This window comes from Pyxicephalus adspersus, chromosome 5 (genome assembly GCF_032062135.1).
Source record: "Pyxicephalus adspersus chromosome 5, UCB_Pads_2.0, whole genome shotgun sequence".
In the NCBI taxonomy this organism is placed as follows: domain Eukaryota; kingdom Metazoa; phylum Chordata; class Amphibia; order Anura; family Pyxicephalidae; genus Pyxicephalus; species Pyxicephalus adspersus.
In genome coordinates this window covers 92660100-92683811 of record NC_092862.1, presented here as the reverse complement: position 1 = coordinate 92683811, position 23712 = coordinate 92660100, and the positions used below count along the sequence as shown (strand labels likewise).

Here is a 23712-nt window from a genome sequence, read left to right as displayed (position 1 = left end):
GTGTTTCAAACATTTTTTTATATTCATTATATCTACTAGACCCCTATTCGGACATATTTCTGTAAGTTACAGGTCTACAATTTAAAAAAAAAAATTTCATGAAAACCTGTAACGCTTTTGGTACAGAAATCTAGACCTCAGTGTAACGCTCAGGTGGTTAAAACCCATGCAAATTATCCCTGTTGGGGAAAGAAAACCCTTTGGTATTTATTCAGTTAAAATTCAGCAGGCTCCGGCCTGTATCTTTATTGTAGCAACTTCAGCACAAATTAAAAAAAAACAAAACAGTGGCTCAGCTGAGCAACTAACTGACTGGAACAAGACAGTAAAACTCTTCTTGACTTCCCCAATCATACCACTACTATATTCACTCTATCAATTCTTTAATGCCTTTGACTAACACAGTATTACTATACCTGAAATTTGTGTTTTATTGCTTTACTGTAATGCTCTTCTCAATATATTTTCCATAGTTCATTTCTTCCATATTGTACTCTCACTCACAGCATTTGAATTCACTTGTTTAGCTCATCCTTTTGGCATCTATTACTGCTGAGTAAAGCTACTGTAGCAGTTTTGATAATTCTGCACATGATTGTCAAGCTGGCGGCTTCATTGTACATCTGATTGGCACAAGTCCATGCAGAATGCTCTGCAATGTGTGCCGGATGCCAGAATTGTGTCTGGGATCATTAATGTTAAACCTTAACCATAATCTCTGTACTATATTAGTTTTATTATATCCTCAGATCACAGGTAAAACGATAAATATGTATGAATATTACTACAAACAAATACAGTAATAATCATTCATTTATGGCTATTTTCTAATAATATTAGAATAGGAAAGGCTTTTAACTGGTCCCCTTAGGGGCACCACTCCTCTAATGCACGACCCATGAATACTTTTCCAACACCTGCAGTGCAGTGGAACACAAAGTTCTGTAACTGCCTGGAACATGTGACTCAATCCTGCTTAATGGGATGCCCAACTCTCCTACACAAGTAATCATTTTTGCCATCTTATCACATCATCTTCACACTTCCATTCCATTACAGGTTCTAATTTCCTATCCCAGAGTTTATTACTACCAATCACAATAAAGACAGTGCAACTGCAGTCAGTCTTAACTAGATTGGGTCACTGTATAAAAGTTTGTCACTGACAGGTTATCTGTCTTTTTAGTCTTCCCCTACATTTGCATTTACAATTCCTATATTTAAATTATAACCTATATGTTTTCATAGATTTAAAAAGCCAAAGTCTATTTTCCTAGTTTCCAATGGAACACTTCTGTCCCCTTTTTACCGCCAGCTTACCAAAAAGATTGTTGCTAGTATTTCAGAGAACTGACTAGTATACCTTGCATACTTTTATTTTTACTGTTGCAAATTTTTGAACTATTCCTTCCCTTTACTGGAAGTAGACTCTCAGGACAAACCCTACACTTGATAGCCACCATTTCCTTGCATTATTCTTGTGAAGGAATAGTGGAATTATTAATAGAGAGCTAAACTGAGCAAACTTATCACATGAACAGCATATCTTATGTATTCCGCATGAAACATCTGTTTTTTAACTTTCAACACAATGGCTCTTAGACAGATGTACTTTACATTTAACAACTAAGGCTGCCCACAGACAATTTTCTACCTGATCTGATTAGACATATTTTTTCCACAATTGGTTTGATTCATATATGAAATTATCACTTATGACTGATTGTTTTAAGGATAAAAACATTTTCTGGCCTAACATAGAATTGTAAAAACTTGAACTAGTGATGGTCAGTGAAAATGCTGCAGAATCTTTTTAAAATATGCACATAACTGTCATCAGCTTTGTAGCTGTCACCATCAGAAAACTTCAAGGAATATGGAAAATCAGAATTGTCATGATTATATTCAATCCAAACCTACATGGGACAAAATATTCCTTTTTTTATCAGTTTATCTGTTTAATTTATGAAAATGGGTCATTTATTTTTAGAACAACATGCAAGTAATTTTTACTTCATATTTGCTTATGTGTAATCATACTGTCAAAACAAGGATTGTTTGAAAAGAAGTGGGCAGAGACAAGTAACAGATTCACTAAGTACAGCTTCCATTAATGGGACACTCTCCCAAAATCTGGCAGAATGAAGCTGAATGGACACACACATACAAATCCTACATACACTCCTGCGTATTCTAGCCGCTGTTTAGCAGCTAAGTGATTTTACCAAACTTCTAGGACTACCCAGTCTACCCTGTGGGTTGGAATCCTTAGTGCCTTCACCTCATACACCTTTGCCACTACCTGCAACTCCTCCATGGATTGGGCTGTAAGGCAACTAGGCACACAAACACATATATACACAGATCTATATTAGATACACACAAGATGCAAAATGCAAGTAGTAAACATACTACCAAGCCTACAGGCCCTAGATATACGAAGCAGGTATGTAATTCTAGAATGCAAAATTTTAGAAATTGTGAGCATAGAACTCAGAGTACCAACTTATTAAAATATAGTTAATATTTTAAAAGGTGGAACAGTACATAATAAAATGATATACAAACAATATTTGGTTGTGCTATGATGAAAAATAGGATAAAAAACACATGTGCATTATAGAAAAGCTCCTATTGTGGTAGCACACAATAAAAATGTAATATGTTAGTTCAGAACAAGATCTCACGTAATACAACCATCATGTACAAGCTTCCTGTATTTACAGTAGGACGGTAGGAGGTCATCTCATGAATGCTTATTCATCCTTTGGGTGCTGCCCCTCTAAGATGAAATGGTTCTGAAGCTCCAAAGCCAGTAGACCATATGGAAATAATGGTTACGAAGGCTGCTTCACAACAAGGACCTCTGATATCAATGGGATGTTCCGATCACAACAAGCCCAAGCAGTATACAATGCTGTTTGCAGGGTCCATACAATTGTTTCACTGGCCTCTAGGGCAGAACAGTGGCTTAGTGGTTAGCACTCTGGCCTTTGCAGCACTAGGTCCCAGATTTGAATCTCGGCCAGGACATTATCTGCACGGAGTTTGCAGGTTCTCCCTGTGTTTGTGTGGGTTTCCTCCGGGTACTCCGGTTTCTTCCCACATTCCAAAAACATGCAGTTAAGTTAAGGCTTCCCTCTAAATTGACCTTAGACTGTGGTAAAGACATATGACTATGGTAGGGACATCAGATTGTAAGCCCCTTTAAGGGACAGCTAGGGCTATGACCATGGACTTTGTTCAGTAATGTGTAATATGTTTGTGCTATATAAATGCTGTGTAATAATAATAATAAGTGGCTATGTATAGTTGGTACAGACTATTCCATATCCATGTACCTCATATTTTATTCTATAAATGGGAGTACCTTTCATCTCAACAGCAACTAATATTTCAAATTATATTATAAATGAAAATATCTGTCTGTTTAGAAGTTGAAAACTCTTAGGGAGCCTTTGATTGTTTGGTGGCAACTGGTCTCCTTATGTAGAAACTTACCGGCAGGTGTGAGATCCTGACCTGTACAGTTCAGGGCCTATCCTGCAGATCCAAGTATTGTCACGCAGGCTGATTGGGTACATGAACACTTCTGTCTGGTCCCTTGTTGGACTCACTGCCAACACTGACATGTCCCTATAAGCCACACCTAATATGTATTGTAATAGAGCCATGGCCAATTTCATTGCAGTGCACTTTATAAGCTTCATGTCTTCTCTATCCCAAGGTGTACCTTTTTCAGCAGTTTAAAATTTGGGAGATAGGTTATTGGGAGGGGTTGAAGATTGGTGTGCACAGCCCAGGCCTGGAGGTAACATCAGTATTTGTCAGTTTTGCTGAGAGGACATCAACTCTCTTGTTTAGTGCTATGCATATACTGTGTATGTATTCACTTCACATTCACTGCGACTAAAATGTGACAATTGCTTTTTCCCAACTTAGTCCACATTTTTTAACTTACTCAGATTTGATTTTACTTTGCCTATATATGGCTAAGTGGTACTAATACGAAAAACCCTCTAGAGCAGCATTTTTTAACCAGGGATTTGTGGAATCTTAGGGTTCCTCCAGAGGTTGCTAGAGATTCCTTGAGCCATGAGCAATTTGTGCCTCTCAGGTCAGTTACCACTCAGGTCAGTTACTACTCACCAATGATCTTTTTGGCTAACTGTATGGGTAAAAATCCTCCCACTGGCCAGCAATGAAAGGGGCATTGTTCCCACTTACCATCACACTAATGTACTGTGATTTGTGAATATAGTAATTGTAGAAGGGATTCCTTGAGACCAAAACGTTATTTCAAGTACTCCCCCATGTAAAAAAGGTCGAGAAAGGCTGCTCTTAAGTGACAGACACTTAACAGATAACATCTGTGCTTGCTTCCAGCTGTCTGCATAAGAACACCTTTATTGAGTATCCAAAGCAAAAAGTAAGAGATTGAATTTCACAACGCATTTTGGCATTAAGAGAGTTTTATAGGCACTTTTCTCACTTATTGTGACTACCTAAAGCCCAACTCTGGCTCATGTCCCCCTCTTTTTCATCCCTTTCAGCCCACTGAACCAACCTCTGACCCTTTTTATATTACAAAATCCTTACATGAACCTTTTGTCCTGGTGCCACTGATCCTTAATGAATTCTAAATGATGAGGAGAGAAGAGACATGTAATGACATAGCAATGTTCTTTTAATCTCTCTCTTGTAAACCCAGGACTGAGCCATGATGCCCATGGCTCACAGAAAGTAAGTTGAATGAATGATGGTGAGTGTCATGTACCTGGATGAGGAGCAGCTCTAGACTGGTGTGCAACTGAGATTGAGGGGGACAGCTCTGAAAAGGAAGTGAATATAGTAGCCAAAGCTTCTTTCGTTTTTATTCTGAGTGCTTTTCTGAGGGCTCCATTTCTTCTTAAGATAAATTGAGCTTTACCAGTTAACTTCAGTGTAGTACAAGAGTAAAAAATGTTTAAACTTTAAAATATAAACACAATCCATTGTCTCTATTCTTCATTTCAAGTAAAGATTTACAAAGCCTAAGTCAAAGAATATTCTATCTTTTTCTTACCATGCTTCTTTACCGTAGTTACCCTTTGGTTTAAAATTGGAAGTGCAAAATACCCTATATCATTACGTGGGAACTCCTTGCATCCAAATGACTGATTCACACAGAATCCTTATCTTGTTTGTGGGATAGTGGGATTTTAATGTTGTCAGAGATAAAGGTTTGTTCATTTCAAGGGAACTGTGGTTAACCCATAATATATTGCCTGAATAAGAAACTGGGAAATTATATATTTTGGAATAATAAAGCAGACATATTATGCATTGGAAGCTGAAAGAGTCACTGTTGAGGGAAAACTACTAGATGATAAGTTATTGAAAATATTTTCTTCTGTACCTGCCAAAGAAATAAAATGTCTGATCAACAGGATCCCCATTAATCTCTGTACACAATTTTTCATTATAGACTATAAACATCCAAAACAAACCCAGAAAAAGCATATTTATTTCTATGTATATTCGTGAAATGTAATTCTTTATGAAACAAATATTCTACAATTTTCCATAAAATGCTAAGCTCTTTTAAATTAAATATTTTACACAAACAGATGAATTCATCCTTATCCCTAAGCTTGATGGTCCTTGGTCAGTAGGTCATGTGTAATTACTTTTTAAACTAATGGATGGGATTAGTTAAAATTTTATTTCAATTAGTATTTTACTTTCATAAACACAGCAAGTATATTAAATATGTCCACAGTCATTTACTCTGTTTTGCTTGCAGGCTATGGATATGAGTGATTGCTTGCTCCTGTCTCCTGCAGTTTTAAATTTATATATATTTTATTGGTAGTATGTCAAGTGAAATATTACCATTAAACACACAGTTGAGTCAATGGATTTGTGGTTCTATCCAGAGCACCTAGTGTTATAAGTATCAAAAATATGTTTATACAATGTTTAATTGATTCACATCTGCATTAAATAATGTTTAAAATATGCTCCGCATTCTAAATAAAAGTGAATCTGTTCCTAAAATTAAAGTTCCATTAAAAAAGCTCTCTGTTAATAAAAACAAAAGGCACTTCTCTGACTGTCCATGTCACCAAATACTACTTAAATGAAAGTATCCAGTGTCACTGCATTAACAGTATTTACAACATTTACAGGAGTGTGGAGAAAACAAGTAATTTTGTGTATTTGAATGATTGATCAACCATCATCATAATTCCAAGAGAAATATTTAAAAAGGGCAAAATATTGTACATGTGTGTGAAGTATCTTAGGATTTCTGCCCAATCTAGTGCCAAGCAGAAAATCAATTGGATTATTTGGTTGAAAGCAATATTTGTAGTCACCATACCAAGAGGTTAAGTTAAACCATTTTAATGTGGACTCCTGTTATAACAAATGTCTAAAAGGGAAATTCTATCCATTTTGTAAAGATTTCCTGTCACTTCTGGGTATGGTTGTTTACTACATATTATATATGACATACACACACTTTTTTAAAAATATTTTCACGATTCATGAACTTTTATCTAAAATGTACACATTCACACTTGACTTAATTCTAATTGAATCTATTGTGAAAAATAGTGATATGACTATGGACTTTGTAAAGTGCTGCGTAATATGTCAGCGCTATATAAATACTGGCTAATATAAATGTGTGTATTTTTAGTAAATTGTTAATTAGATGAACCAATAAATAGACCTGTTAAAGTTCTGCATGCAATATCCAGTAACCAACATGCACAATTCTGAGGAATGTTTTGCTCAAGAAATTACAATTGATTGGGGAAGAGCAAAACACTTCATTGAGGATTTGACTGATCATTAATGTGCAGAGGAGAACTCAGCAACCGCTATTTATATATTTTTCCAATCAGAATATACACTTGAAACATATAATTCTTTTAAAATGCACATCATTGACTTGCTTAACATATTGTCAATTATCTTTGTTCTGTATACTGCCCAGGTAGCACAGATAACACTAAAATCAGTCTCACTCTCAAAGTATGATGTGGCCACGGGTCTTAGCGGACTATTAGACAGATTAGATATTACGGGAGGTAACCAAAGCCAAACGTCAAAACCAAAATAAGACAAGTAGGTAGAAAACACAAGAAAAGAGGAAAGTAGAACTAGCTAAGTCATGAAAAAAAGTGAGTGTCAGTGGCTAAAGTCTATCTAAAACACAACAACGACAAGTAAAACTAACCACAATAGGCAGTTTGAAAATGTTGCATATTGTTTTCAAATAGGGAGCTAAACCAGCAAGGATGCACCTGGGCCACCATGACCATGTTTATGCAGGATAATACATTTATAGAGACAGAAGTTTTTTAACCTTTAAGAACTGCAATGTAAGAGGGCCTAGCAGAGGAAGTGAAAGTACAACATGACCCAAGAAGCAGAAAATGATCACACCTTAGATACATTGTTAAACAAAACTCTACAGGTGAGTTTATCCTATTTAAAATATATCCTATGAAACAGTTAAAAAATGCTAATATTCTTACAACCACTTTTAACAAGCAGCAATATTATAAAGCTAGACTCTGAATGTCTGTCCTTACCTGATTCCTTTGGGCAATTTTTTGTCCCTTTTTCCAGCGAAGTATAGGCTTAAGAGCAGGCAGGTCTCTTTCCCCCTTCCCAACGACATGCTCCCCAAGGCTGTACGAGGCTTCAAAAACAATGGGTGAAATGACATCTTTTACTCTGCGCTGCAATAAAAATAAATAGATATTTATTATATGGTTGTAATCAGCAGTGTTTTCTTAACAAGTACTGAAACAGTACTTATTATCCTTTAACAGTTGCTAATGATTGCAGACCTTCCCCAGACCCCTTTAACAAACACTTGAAGTTACTAAAACTAAGAACTTAATAATTCTTAATTCTCTACCAGAGACAGGTAATGAAAAAGAAGGACAACTATAATAAAAATCATTTCCATTACTATAAAGAAGAAGGAATATTAAAAGAATAACACATATTGTTTAGAATGTATTGCTGCTTTTTCTACTGTGTTTAAGTGTTCAGCAAAGTACTTTTCTCAGTGATACACAGTATTATTCATAGTGTTAAGGTTGGCAATAAACATAAAAGTCTTTTACCAGTCAGGTTACCCAGAACCAAAAATGAATTTATTTTTCTGAGCTGCCCTTACCTGCACCACTTTCCTAACTTTATTCAATGGACAGCCTCTCTGTAGCCTTATAATACCCCAATATCAATTGAAAAGACCATTAAAAAAGACAAAAACACTGAAAAAAAAACCACACAAAACTAATAAAGCTAATTTGAAAATAGTAATACTGATTTCAGCTCTATTCATTTTAGACACTTTATAAATATTATAAACTACTTCATTCCATTTGGCTTTCAGTGCTTACCCATAAGGATACACATCAAAAAGCATTATGGTCAGATATTGCTTTAAGAGATAGCTAAAAGCCAAATTTGCTGATAGAGCAATCAGATGTTTTAGGCCAAGGCAGTGGTAGGGTTGCATTGTTGAAAAATAATAATTGTTGTTGGTAGCAGCTCATTAAAAAGGTGCTTCCTTGTCAACAGAGTGGAACAGAGAGAGGGATCCATGATTAGAAGAAATATGGGTTATGAGACCTGTCAAAGTCTCAAAGCTCTTTCTGCTCTATCCAGCAAAAAGAACTCCATGGAGCTACGCTGCATGCACAATAGGGCCCAACTTTTATAAATGTGATAGACTGTGGTATATGTAGATCAGTGTATTATACAGATGGGGGAACCCCCTCTTTGTTATTATTGCTCACTAAAGTAAAGGAAATGAACTGCAAGAGAACTAAAATAAGACATATCGTTTTGCATAGAGGTTATAGGATTTTATATATTTAGTATTCTGTAATCTTTGATACTTGTATGTTCCTGTATCATGTTTTTGCAAGCTTTTGCTGACACCTACGTAAGTAACTAATAATACAAATTCTGGCTACTAATACTACCTACTGATAGAACTATTGCATGGGCGGTGATAATAATAAACTATTAATAAACTAGAATGTTCTAGGATGTCAATACTATCTTTATCTGTTGCCTCAACACAGGTTAAAAAGTCGAGAAAAAAAATGTGAAAATCTACTTGCCAATTTGTAAAAAAGAATGTTCTAAAGCAAATACAGGGGAAGATAAGAGGCGGGAACCTGGGTTATAACAATTTATGCAGCATGTAAACACACATCAAATAATCCAAACATATTTCTTCCCACTTTGTTTAAATGTAGGAACATTCCTTGACAAGATGCCACCCTCAGAAAAATTCCATCTGCCTTTGCTGTCCACAACACAAGTCACTGGCACTTAATCATGAGCTGAGCTCAAAAAGCAGAAATTATGAAACTGGTTTATTGTCAAGACATTTTACATGTGTATATTATATACTATATTATAACTTTTTCTTCTAGCAGATCTTTTTCCAGGATGCTGCTCAAATATGCATAAAAGAAAACTCCTAAGTAAAAAACTCAATGATAAATTACTAAGAGGCAGCAGCCTCTCACAAAGCACCATCTGAGCACCACCTTCCACTGCAAGTTGGATGTAAATATTGTCTTCCAGAGGAAATGTCCTGGCAGGAGAACTGCTCCTCTGTATAATAAGTGTGTGTGTACTATTTTGTTTCTGGAGATTTTACTAGCTGTTTAATATGGAATTCCAAAATATGTGCCAGGGTCAATGGTAAATTACGTCACCATAAAATTCCAGCTTTTTTCAGTTAGACAAACCAGTACACAGAAGCAAAAATAAGCTGTAATACTCCTGTTAACTCATTTGCCCTTCAAAATCTACAACCTCTGCCCCATACCCTAAGTAACTATGGACAGTTCAATAAGGCCTCCCATAGTACCCTCTTTCCTGAACATGGTGCACTTCCCTTCTTACATGCCATCTAATCCTGTTACCTCCACCTCCATTCCAATTATCCTGCTGTCTTAGCTCCTCATCTCTAATGTTGTCTACTTTTAGCAGCTCTTTAGCTGATACAGTCAATTTAAACTCCGAACAGTTGATGGTATTATTGTATAAAGTGCTCTAGTTTACCTATAGTGATATATATCTGTTATGAAATGTTTAAAATGTTGTTAACCCTTCTTAATCCATTGATGCCCAGTAAGAAAACAGCAACATTCCACACTCAAATGATGCTTATTTTTTGAAGTATCATACCGCTTATGTCAATACTAATGTATATTGTAGATTACCCATGTCAACAAAATGATAACCCATCATTAATCAGGTGGATATATTCTGTTTTTTCTAAACTTATCAATGCAAGAACATTTTTAAAATTATTAAATGAAATAATTTCTACTACCAAAAATGACTATCATCCTGTATTTGAACAGACCAGTTAGCTTGTGCCCGCTCCCCCCACCACTACCACAACCCCTGCTATCGCAAGCTGTTACCCATTGAATGAATTAGAGCTCTTGCTGCTAGGAAAGGCGTGGTTAAGGGGGCACAGCTTTCAGTGTGCAGATTCAACAGTCAAAGCTTTTCAATGTGGTGGTATCTAATTTTGAAAACTCATTCATTTACATGATTTTTTAATAATCAAATTTAGAGTTTTCTGTATAAAAAGATATTTAGATTTGTTTTAGACATGTATCTACAAATTATTACAGTGGTACTGTTTATTATATGTGTGCCAACACTGAGTTGCTAGGTGGTCTGGTGTTTTTATTATCAACGTTTTTGTGTTTCATTTCTTGCAGACACATTTTTAGCACTGTGTTTAGTATACTTTACACCAGGTGTAAACAGTGCTATCTTTACTATAAACATGAACTTGTATCCCGATAGAAACATATTATTTTGGTAAATAGGAGGTCCCACAAGGTCATTCTGATGGTATTTAATGCTTTGTGGGCTTCATTATCCTAGAAAAACATTTGAGGTGGTTGCCAAAAGCTTGCTGTACCATGTCCACAATTTATAATGCATGGGAGCAGACTATACATCATCAAATTGGTGAATGTGGGTGGCTAGTAAAAACTGTTAAGGAAGTGTTTCAGTGGTCACCAGGATAAATAAAGAGCCTACATTTTCCAAGTGGGGACACATATAGTATAAAAACAACCCAAAAGAGGTTCTCTTATCAAAACTCAAACAATTGAATTATGAACTTTAAAAAGCACCTAAATTTAAAAAGTCAAAATTTGTTATGTTATGGGCAACATTTAGAGATTTTTATTGGTGTCTAAGTACTTCCCTGAAAATGTACCTTTTGAATTCCTCCTGAAAAAAACAGCAGTGTGCTTTTTGATATATCAGGACACAATCATTAACCCACAGTTAAGGACATCCGACATACGGATGCCTCCTATATCTGAAAAGGGTTTCCCTGCCCATTCGTGTCCAGGACGTAGGCTTGATGGACCGGAGGGAGGCGAATTGCTGCCTGCCCACCCTACCCCCTCCCTGCAGCTACTGCTTTTGGCAAGACGGATGCTGGATGGGGCAGAGGGGGGCACTTCAGAGCCCGCCCACCACACAACCTTGCAGTGGAGGTGACTGTGTGGTGGGCAGGTGGTGAACCGGCCCACTCCAACCTCATTCATTTTCAATGGGAAGCCTACTTGTACTGTATGTACATAGCAGGAAGTTGTCTCTCGTCAGTACAGTACACCAGACTTGCTGATGAGTGGTGCCTTCCTGCTGCGATAGTGTGAACTGTACAGTGCTGTGCAGAAGAGCTCATCTTCATCCTCTTCATCAACTCCATAAAGTTCTACCAACATTGTTTAAGGCTGTACTGTATTTGAAAATGTTTAAGTATTTACTGTGCATGCACAGAGAGGTAAAAAAAATATGTTGAGACAAATGTCTGCCCCAATTGCATTTATCAAATAAATGTACTATACTGACTTACATACAAATTCAACTTAAGAATAAACCTACAGTCTCTATCTCGTATGCAACCCGGGGATTACCTGTACACCCTCAAAGCTGTATATCATAAGTGTAAACAAAGACATTCTTGCCTTTGACTCATACTCCTAAAATGTCCTGAGATAAAGTCATTATGTATTATAATATTTTGTATTAATATTATTATTAGCTATTTATGTCGCCTCACAAAGGTTATTTTTGTGCTGGATAATCTGGCAAAAAGAAGCAAAAGTTTGTCCTTACAACAATGGCCATAAAGACATTGTAAGGCAGTGATGGGGAGAAAATAAGTTAAAGGGAAAAACAAACACTGACAATTCTGAAGATTAGTACTGACTGCTCTTTTGGGCACAGCTCCAGAGTTCAGTTCCACTTTTTTAGGGGGATCTGCTTACTGGTGCCCTGGGGAATTTAAAGTAAGGAAGCAATGAAATCCATCAGAGCCTACCCAAAATTTATTGGCTGGGTTTTAATAAAAAAAAAAAAAATAATTAAAATAGAATGTTGTGCACCAAGCTTTCCAAGTACAAATGCAATAACAAAAATCACCATTCCACAAAAGCAAAATAGTCTACTTTATTGGCTTGAACTATTAAAACTAAAATAGAAAGAGATCTGCTCAACATTAAGGTAAAACAACAACTGTTTTGTAATCTGCCTGCAAAATAAAGGAACACAGCCACAAACTATTTTACCAGTTGCATAACCGTTTGGAACAGCTGAAGAATATAATAATAAACAGGGACAATTCTCGGCAGAACAAAATCCCACAAACGTTGAGAAAACAAACGTTGTGCATGAATGGCATCTGAATTTTCATGTAAGAAAACAACAAAAATGTGGTTTATCAAAAAGTCAAGCCTTGTTGTCTTAAGATAAGATGTGGTAACAATTACTGCCATTAGAAAGGTGGCACATTCTGCATACTTGGATCATTGGGAATAGAATAGCTGCACATAAAGCATGATGAACAAAATACTTAATTATGATGTCATTTAAACTGACAGGACCATCCAATGCCAATTCTGTTAGACTTTGTGTCTGGATGATGATACCATCATGTGAGTAGAAGCAACAATATTAAATGCATGTTTGTATATGGAAGTGTACACTATAATTTTTTTAGATTTGATTTGCTGCTTTTCTGCTTACCGTAAAAAAGTGCAATTATGCATTCATTGTATGTACATGTTCTTTTCAAATAAGTAAATATGTAAAACGTTGGCACACATTTCATTTCGCAATGTATTAAAAATAAGTAATCCTGGTCACATTGTTCAATAGCTTAAGCTATTTATACACATAAATTGTGTGTATGATACAATCAATGTGGGAATAACCTAGCCCCTGCTCACCCTCCAGAATGGCTCCTTCTACCTTTCAACTAGTTGCAGATATTTAAGCTTTTTTAGAGTTAATAAACTACATGAGTATACAAACTGTACAGTACAAATAGGCACTTTGTTCCAAGAAAACAAAGCCAGAACAAACATGGGAGTTATTGTATGTCATTAGTAAAATGGTTCTTAATAATACATTTAAATTACAAAAACCTTTTTGGTATCGACAAAAAAAAAAAAAAAAACATACAAAAAAAACAACAAAAAAAAACGCACATTCTGGTAAGGAATAGCTTTGAAGGGTGCATCTTCAAAATACGTCATTGTTGTAACTTGGACACAGGAATTTATGATGCTTTCAAAACTTTTCTGAAGAGCATAGAGTTAACATTGTTTTTGGCTTTTGGCTTCCCTAAAGCCTTCTGAAGTGATAAAAAGCATTTTACCTCAGTACACAATGATTTTACAGCTCCACACCAGATTACGATTAATGGCCTTTAGAATGGCCGTGAGAATTAACTTCAGATGATGTCTGACTTCCTGTTTCCTAATATCTATTTGAGTCACAGTTTAAAGTGGAGAAAGCTCAGTGCTTTATCTGAACATGGTCCAACACGTCCCATGATCCAAATCCTATGAAGCAATGTTGAAGTTTAAACTATTACCAAGTATTATTACTATTATTACACAGTATTTATCTAGCGTCAGTTTTGGGGGGAAGCCAATTAAACTAACTGCATGTTTTTTGGAATGCGGAAGAAAACTGGAGTATCAAACCAGAAAACCAAGCAAGTACAGGGAGAACCTGCAAACTCCATGCAGATTGTGTCCAGGCTGAGATTCAAACCTAGCCACTGTGCTGCCCCAAGTATTTAAAAAGAATAGGAAATGAAGTTCAGGGCCAGAATTGACAGGCAATTCTTGTTGAGTTGGTTTTTTAAAAATGCTGTTGCCAAAGTTATAAAAATGGGCAGAAAAACAATGTTAAAGGCTGCCTACCAAATTTTCAGGGTAAATACAAAGTCACTGAATATAGTATTGTCACCAAAAATGTTGGGAACATATCCCAAGTGAAGAACATTTTCAAAAACATGTAGTTTTTCTGACTGCATTTTCACTTTTGGTTTTTAGGAAAAACAGTTACAATTTACATTATCCACTTGGGATATGTTCGCATAGGCCCCAGTTTTTGGTGACACTGCTATGTTCAGTGTCGGTGACTGTGTCTGTGACATTGTCAGTGACTGTATTTTCGTGAAAATACATTTCTCATGTACACCAATCACTACACACAACATGGACAGCAGATTGGAATAATGCACAGAAATGATGTGGATGATCTTTAATAGGTATGTACATTAAAATGTACATTGAAAGACTGTTCTTAAAAAAGAACATCATCAAAAAAAAATTCTCCAACTGCTAGCCCCCCTTTATAAGCCAGCTGCCTGTCTTTCCTCCATTGAAACTCATACAACTAGAGAATTCCTACTTAGGTCAATATCCAAGCTTTAAAACACTGTGAGAAAAGGCAATCTATGTGCAGCTTCATTTAGAGTTATCCCACAACCATTAAGCATTGTGCTCAAAATGTTCTGCTTAATATAAAGCTACTTGTTGAATATCTCTTAAAGTTATCCTGTTCTTTTCCAATGCAAAGTAGCTTACACGGAACTATCTTCCAATGTGACAGTAATAATTGGCTCAGAAATGCTCTTTCTCCAAACCCAAAAATTCAGGACACTTTCCTTGGTCCCTGAAGCAGAATTGAGAAGCTGGGGAGCAAAATAAAAGTAAGTATATGCTAAGGTGGGGTGAGAGATCATTCCCGCAAACTTTTCCATCCAAGATGGGAAAGACAGGGTTCCAATAGCACACAAGAATCAAGAAAGAGACTTAGGCCACCATGACTGAAATTGTGTTGGCCCTTCATTTATTAACTCCTGAATTACATGCACTGCATGGCAAAAAAGTCTGCACGTCTGTGGGAGCAGAGTTAGATTTGGAGTTATTCAGTTAATCAGGTCTAGGTTCAACAAAGGTATGTGCCTATAAATGAGGTCAGCTGACTACCTGAATGATCATTTTTTTCATCATTGTTTTTTTTTCCCCTAATGGCATATTGCAGGAAGACAATACCAGGATTCATTGGACTCAAAGTGTGAAAACATGGTTCAAAGGGCACGAAAAACATTTTCACAGATGAATTGGCCACCACCAAGTCCAGATCTTAAAGTGTTGAGAATCTTTGGGGTGTGCTGGAGAAGACTTTACACAGCGGCTCGATCTGCACAGTGTCATTTCAACTTCTCTCCAGTTCTATACCTAAGCTCATAAACAAAGTGCTGGAAACCAGTCCATGTCCTAAACAGTGTTCATGTGAACAGTGACTGTGTTTGGGTCCTGGCAGCTGAAGGAAACCTGGACCCAATGCATGCAAGTATTACACATTTCTTCTTACCAACACAGGTGATAAGAAAACCAAAAAAAAGTTTAAAATAAGTTTTAGGTCTGTTTAAATAAAACTAAGTAAAATGTTATATGTTTTTCAATCTTACTATGCCTAATTAAGAGTCAAAAACCAGATAAGAAATGAAAGTAAATAAGGAAATGGCACATTTTTGCCATAGGATTTATTGAGAACGCTCAGCTGATAAATTTAGGAAAGTAGTATTCATATTTGAGGGTTATTGCTGAACAGTGTATAGGCCACTTAAAACACTGAGATCAAATGTCCATGAACTAAATGTAATATTTTCAATAACTCTACTTATCTATTAATGTAAATTAGGTAAATTACTTTTCTTGTTTTAAATTCAGCAAATGAATCCATGACTGAGATTATTATTTTAAAGTTGCACCATTCTTTCTTGAAACTTTTAAATAAACAGACTAAAAACACTTCCTAAATTGCCCCTAGGGACAATGCATGCTGATAATCTGGTAGTCAGAGATGTGAACTCATGCAGAAAACAGCAACTGAATACCAGAGAAAATAGAGAAAAAACAAACAGGATGACGATTAGTAATACAGAAGTCACATGCATTTTGCCAGATGGTTCAACTTAAACAAGAACAGTGGGAATCTTGGGAGTCATGACTGTGAGAAATGCACAAGGATTGTTTAGAAAAAAGTGCAACCATACACCTTTATAACATGAAAAGAACATACTGATAACATATATGACATCATGAATTTACTATAATCCCAACGCTGCCAATATGCCTCACTGGGATTGGCATCTGGGGTTGGTGAATCATCATCATCTCATAATTTCAAATAGGCAGTTTTACTTTTAACAAAAAACACCTAATCTAGATCCTGAAGTAAAACTCATAATCTAATGATTTACTACAACAGTTTTAACTTTTTCTTTTGCATCCTCCACTGTTAGGCTCCTTTAGGCCAAGTTTGTGCTTAACAGTGGTCACATATGTGCATAAATCCCCTCTGAGATAAATGGGGTTTTAATCCAAGTGTCTCCAGAGTATGGCTCCATGCAGCTCCCAATGGGTTTAACTGGATTAGGCTGGAGAATATAATTTGCAGAGGAGACTTCTGTAAATAATAGGCCGAGTAAGCTGTAGAATGTAACTGGCTTCACAGACTCCACAATGACCATTTTTACTATCTGAAATTCCAGGCTTTTAAAAGGGAAGATGTAGAAGACATAATTTTAAGAGACTTTATTGCTAAAATGAGTTAGCGTATGACACGCCTTTGAAAAAAGGCACACGTAATTGGATTTCATTATGTCTATTAGTGGCCAGATGCACGATAATGCTCTGGTGGATATATACCCAACCACCTAGTTTGGATATGATGCTGCCTTCCCTGAGAACATTGTTCTACAGGGACCTCTTGAAGGCAAATGACCCAGATGACACTGCCATATCCAAATTCTTTGATAAATGGTTTGACTTTATGGAATCTACACTTGATCCAACCAAATAATCTACACTTGATCCAACCAAACTGCATCAAATTCTTATCATATTAGGTTTCCCTGAGATAAGTTTGGAACAGCCGCATACACAATGAGGCAAATGTGTCCATGGTTTGGCCTGCCTTTGTAGCTATACCATTTGAATGTGTTGCACTGTCAAGATCAGTCAAACCCCCCCCCCCCCCCATTCCCCTACCTGGCCCCCTATACTTACCTGTGATTTTCCAATTGTTATGTATAATGAACATTTCTGAAGAATGTTGTTACTTTTTGAAACAGTTAGACAAGACACATTAGGGTTGTATAAATAGGTCCTAAAAAAAATTATTCGGGGAAAGTATCATATTGGTAATATTGTTTACTAGATATTTGAAACTATGCAATATAATTGTATGCTTTATGTATATACCATTTACAATGTAATATGAAATACCGTTGTTTACAATATTTTGTATGTTTTATTATGTCTGCCTGTTTTACTAATTTCTAATTATTACCATATGTACAAGAATTACCAAGGTAAGTTATCATCTAGGATTTGCATATGGCAAATAGATTGCAGACTTATCCTCCCTAGTGGTTCATTTCTTTCTGGTTTTACATGTCTAAAAGCGGTACATTGTTTTTCATGAAAATGTATTTTACAGTATATTATATTAGTATGAGTATAATAAAGACTGAAACACAAAATCATGTAAAAATAATACATTTATTAAATTAAAAAATCTAAATATTTAAATTAAAAAAAAAAAAAAAATACATAATATAGTCATACTAATATATATACTGTAAAATAAATGTTCTTGAAAACGATGTACTGCTTTTACACATATAAATCCAATGTATTGCATTCAATACAGTTATTTTGTATTAAATGCAATAAAAATGAATTTTGAATTTCCCGCCCCGCCGGCAACGTACACACATACCGATGTCACCGGGAACTCCCCGGTGACTCATTGGATGCAGAAGCCGGCCAGAGGAAGAAGGAAGAGGACAGGGATGGCAGCAATGGATGACGCAGGATGCTGGCGGATCAGGTAAGCGCTGTATTTACTAACCTTCCCATAGGTTTACCTACTCCCAGTGTAACTCGGGGTTACCGATTTCAGCAACTCTTCTCTACCCCGAGTCACATTTGGGGTTACCGCTAGGGAGGTTAAAGGTAATGATTATTCTTAGATTTTGCTTTACTTGCTTCCTCCTTCTGCCACTCTTTATTTCAAAGCTACTTACAAATCAAAAAAAGTTTTAATTAAATATTTTATTAAGGGCCCAAATATATCATCACTAGGTGTCTGTGCATTTCTGCCCAAGGTAGGCAGTTCATGGTTGGTGGTAGGGAATGGAAATTTTTCAACAAATTCCTAACATATCAAAGGACCCTGTCTTATTAATCCTCCCAAGAGCCCTCAGCCATAATGGAAGAAGTGAGCTGGGAGAAGTTATATACATTTCAAAATGCCTTAAAAGGTGGATGTCAGTCAGAAAAAGGGTCCATTTACTATACTCAGACTATGAGATAGTGATCTTAGCATCAGGACCCCCATTAGCAATTTCCAGGCTCCGTACTAGGAAAACTTCCTGGGCCCCCTTTCCTATGTCTAAAAAATTCCAGCATTGCAAAGGTAAAGCTGAACAGGGACTGGTACAGAAGTACCACTTTTGACCTCCCTTTATGGCAGCCCTGCTTGGCATGTCAACACTGTTTATTATTATGATGAATATTAATAAACAGTTTTTATATAGTGCCAACATAGTAAGCAGCACTGTACATTAAATAAAGGGTTGCAAATGGCAGACAGATACAGACAGTGACACAGGAGGAGGGGAGGTCCCTGCCCCGAAGAGCTTACAATCTAGGAGGTGGGGGAAGTAACACACAATAGGAGGGGAGATATGTAATCGAGTAAAGTAGAGAGGGTTTTAAAAGACAGAAGAAGACAGGTAGGCAAGTTTGAAAAGATGAGTTTTGAGTGCTTTTTTAAAAGGGCAGAAAGTAGGAGCAAGCCAAATAGGACCAGGAAGTCCATTCCAGAGAGTCGGGGAAGCTCTAGAAAAGTCCTGGAACCGTGTGTGTGATGAGGTTATGAGTGAGGAAGTCATGAGTAGGTCATTGGAATAGAGAAGAGAGCGGCTAGGGGAGAAAGGTAAGTGACAAGAACTGTGGTGGAATTTGAAGTTGAATTAACTAAGCCTAAATGGCCTGAATTTAATGGGCCTGATTTATTAAATCTCTTCAAGACTGGATAGACTATCATATGAGAACCTGGGTAATCCAGCAAATCTGGAATGGATCTGGTCCAGAATTGAAACCACTTCCCAGCTAACAGCAAATGATTCTCCAGTCAATATAGGATGATGTGCCACAGAGTTTCATTTAAATATACATGAAAAACCCAGAGAATAAAAAAAAAACATCTCTGCATCTTATTGTATTTCAATGTTACAACAAACAGTTCCATTTCTGCACACAATTTCATGTTTTACTTTTCATCCCTTGGAGAAATTGAGGTGCTCACTTTTAAACACATTGAAAATAAGGAAAAAGAAGAAAACTTTGTATAACAAATTCACATGAGAAAAATGTAAACAAAAACAATTCTGTGTGTTAAACGAGTAATAAACTATGCAAAAAGAAACTCAACAAATGCATTAAAAAAACTAAAAGTTTGTGTGTGTTTAAAATGAAACTTGCCAAATATATGGTTAGCCACACAATATGAATTCACTCAGTGGATTCCCTCAGAACAGAACAAGGAACAACTATCATTTCAGAAAGCAATATTTATTCAACAGTCTTCATGTATCCCTATTGGTGTTCATTTTAGGTTTCTGTACATTTTCTTAATTCCGGCTACTCTTTACAGTGTTTACATTTCCTTACAAATGTACTGTATATACTGTAATTTGTGTCGAGCTCTTTTATTATGTAATTTTGAAAATTTGCTCAGTATAAATAATGAACAAGCAACGCAATATGCAATGTTGTTAGGTTACACAAAAAGTATATTTAATCTATATATGTATAATGTTCTAAAGAAATTTCTAGGTCAGGTTAATTTTTAAGTTTTTAAGTGAACACTACTAATCTGCTATCAAAATCACTGGTTCCAAGTCACCGCATTGAGTGTCTTTTGCTCTAGTTTTCCCTATGGATTGTCAACAGAACAATGCATAGGGTTTGATTTACAACTTTTTTTGGAGGTAAAAAGTTGTAGGAAAGAGAACTACCAATGTTAACCCAATTTGTTGGATTGGTTGTTGCAAAAAATAAGTTGGATAATATCCTTACCATCCCCCTTCAACACAATCCTGGAAATGCTGAGGATCCCAAATTCCATGAAAAGACATTGAAAACTGTTCTGAATGATCTTGGAATACTCAATCTTTCCTAGAATCTTGCTAGAAGATTTGTGATGTCACTCTCCTTAGTGTGAAAAGTAAAGGTATGGAATATTTTCTACCAAGTGGCATTCACATTTATTAGCTGAATCAACCCTCAAATTTCCAACACAAACATACAAGTTGATTTTGGGTGCACAGCTATTTTTCCTGTTTACCTTAGTCAGATTCCAAACATCTACCAAGTGCTTGGAGTAATTTTTGAAAGTCATCATGCATTCTGTGGCAAAAGACTCATCCAGGATAGCACTAGGGATGAAGCTCACAGTAAATTCAACCTCCGCCATTTCTTTTATTAAAACACTATAATTCATTATCGTGCTTACTTTGACATTAAAATTTTGATGGAGGAAAGATTAAATCCATACACCTTTACAGAGGCACAATCCAACGAACAACAGATGTTAAACTAGCCCTATTTAATGTACAGCGCTGCGTAATATGTTGGCGCTATATAAATCCTGTTTATTAATAATAATAATAATAATAATAATAATAGCCAGTTTTGTACATACCTATAGAAGCTTAGGTCCCTTACATTGCATATTTTTGATCTTAATGTAAGAGATGGATGGGAATATCTCCCAATTTAAATTTGGGTAATAAGACAAAATTTCCTGACCATCTATCCTATCCTAGATTTTGCTGGTGCTGTGGACATGAGACAACAAATTGACCTGATTTGTATCACATACATTGAACTTTTGATCAAGGCCAACATTTTAGTAGGAAACACTGACATTCTAATGCCATTTTGTTCTCCAGCTACAGACACAATTTTTAGCTGTTCACAAAGACATTATTTAACACTACTTAAGAAATAAAAGTGTCCATAAAAGGCTTTTACTTGGTCTAAAACTAAACACATGAAAACATTACAAACATGTTCAGCTTTTTCTGGCATGGATATTGTTTATGTAGATATCTTATAACATTAATTCACAGGGGCTTTCTATAACTGCACTTGGTTCTCTCATGGAAACAGAAACATAACTTAATATACTTTAAAAATAACAGAAATAATACAATATGGAAACATACAACAGATGTCATATAATAAACTTCCTGTCCAGCTAAATGGTATTTTAGGTATTGAGAAAAGTTTACATACATCTGGAATTGTGAGCACTGCAATATATTGTGTGAACGGAATAAAGGAGATTTATAAAATGCTTCAAATCTACGACCTATACAATTAAAAATTGCATGGCTTACAGCTATAAAGACCTAAACCTACAGCTATAAAGAGTTTCCCATAGCATAGTAACAAATGATTACAGTGTTTATGACAAAAATTGGGCACAGAAGGGATACCAACAGGTTTAAGGGTAGCCACAGTTAGTGACTGACAGAAAGGTAGAGGATGAGCCACAGTGCAAAGCTGGGCAGTTTTAGGTGTGGACAGAGAACATTAGAAAATATTGCTAAGAACACCAATTTGTGCATTGTGGAAAGGAGCTGAGAAAGTATGGTAACAGCTAAAGCATCAAATCTTGACATACATTCTACCACTGACACCTTGCAAATAAATATAAAAAATGTTCTGCCACATCTTAGCAATGCTTTTCTACCTTGGTTGCTCCAGCGTAACAGGCTTGCAACCAAATCACTTTCCATGGAACATATAAACTATTTAATCTTTGTAACTGAACACAAGGGTAAATAAAATTTATTGCTTAAGCTCATTGATATGGGTAGTCAAGGGTTCCCCATGGAGTAGGTAACAGCTTAACAAGTGTAATTATCTGGTAGATAGTGAGTAAATATTCAGAGCTAGTTTTAAACTCTTGTTAGAAGTAGGTTGATGAAACTAGAGAAAAAGAGGTTTTGTAGGCAAACAGTATAACATTTAATAGGACAAACTGTTCAAATATAAACTAGACAGAGCACAGGTAGCGTAAATTAGGTGTGCCCAGAGGAGTCACAGATATGGGCTGCAATTTATTTCTTGATTGTAGGAAGTTGTCTTTTAAGCTCAGAGAATTGGATACTAAATCCCCAATGGAGTCAAATATGGGGCTGGGTTAGGCGTGAAGGGAGTTTGCTTGGTAAAGATAAGTTGGTTGCTGATAGGTATGTGGAATGGTGTCCAAAGCAGCAGAGGCTGTTGCTTCCTATGTTGGACAGATGGCAGCCAACATTTGAAACCCTTTTACGTTAGCTGTGTTCTGTCTAGTTGATATGTCCACAGTTTGTCTAATTAAATGTTATATTGTTTGCCTACAAAACCCCTTCTTCTTGGTTTCATTACCTAGTTTCTTCTAACAAGAGTTTGAAACTAGCTCTAAATATTTATTGCTTAAGCTCTCCAACTCTTTTTCCTTGGGAAGCATTCCTTTATAGATAACACATTAAATTAAAATAATACATGAGTAAACAATATATGTTTCCTAAATGTTTCTTTTTCATGACTGCATAATCTCTTTGGGGCAGCGTCCTCTCCTCCCCATGTCATTGTCTGTATCTGTCTGTCATCTGCAACCCCTATTTAATGTACATCGATGCGTAATATGTTGGTGCTATATAAATCCTGTTTATTAATATTCATAATATGAATAAGAACTTTAGCTGAACAAATGATTAATGCATACGCCTGCTCGTGCAAGATGATCTGAAATTAAGTCTAAAAAGTTACCAGATTCTTAGGCAAATATGCTAAAATTGCATAACCTTATTACACAGATTCCTATTTGTCTAAAAAAAGGCAGATACATCAATAGAAAAAGGCTTTACTGACATTTGTAGATCTAACCTTGTAGAAGAATGCAAGAATCCTGTATCTTCCTACATGCAGTAGGTTAAATATCAACCTAGATCTTGCACATGGTAGTGTTCTGGCCATAGCTACTGGAAAAGGGAGATGTCTGCTGGTTCTCAGATACATAACTGTGCATTTATTCTATACTAAAAAAGTAATGACAAAACATTCTGTTCCTGACAAAGCTGAAAATTTTCTAGATTGTTATAGTTCAGATAGAGAGCAGAACACTACCTGTGGAACATTGCATAATGCCATAAAAGGAGAAGGTATGCAAAAGGTTGTTCCCTGGAGCCTATAGACTTGACAGCTAAAAATA

General features: G+C 36.0%; 1 protein-coding gene across 1 annotated transcript in view; it reads right to left on the bottom strand.

Moving 5' to 3' along the window:
* The window catches only part of ITGA9 (integrin subunit alpha 9), a 196102-nt gene that overhangs the window by 69584 nt on the left and 102806 nt on the right, over window positions 1-23712 (bottom strand). Inside the window, exon 16 of the mRNA XM_072412135.1 lies at window positions 7587-7736. Coding sequence (XP_072268236.1) covers window positions 7587-7736 — 150 coding nt within the window. The remainder of the gene's footprint in view (window positions 1-7586; window positions 7737-23712) is intronic.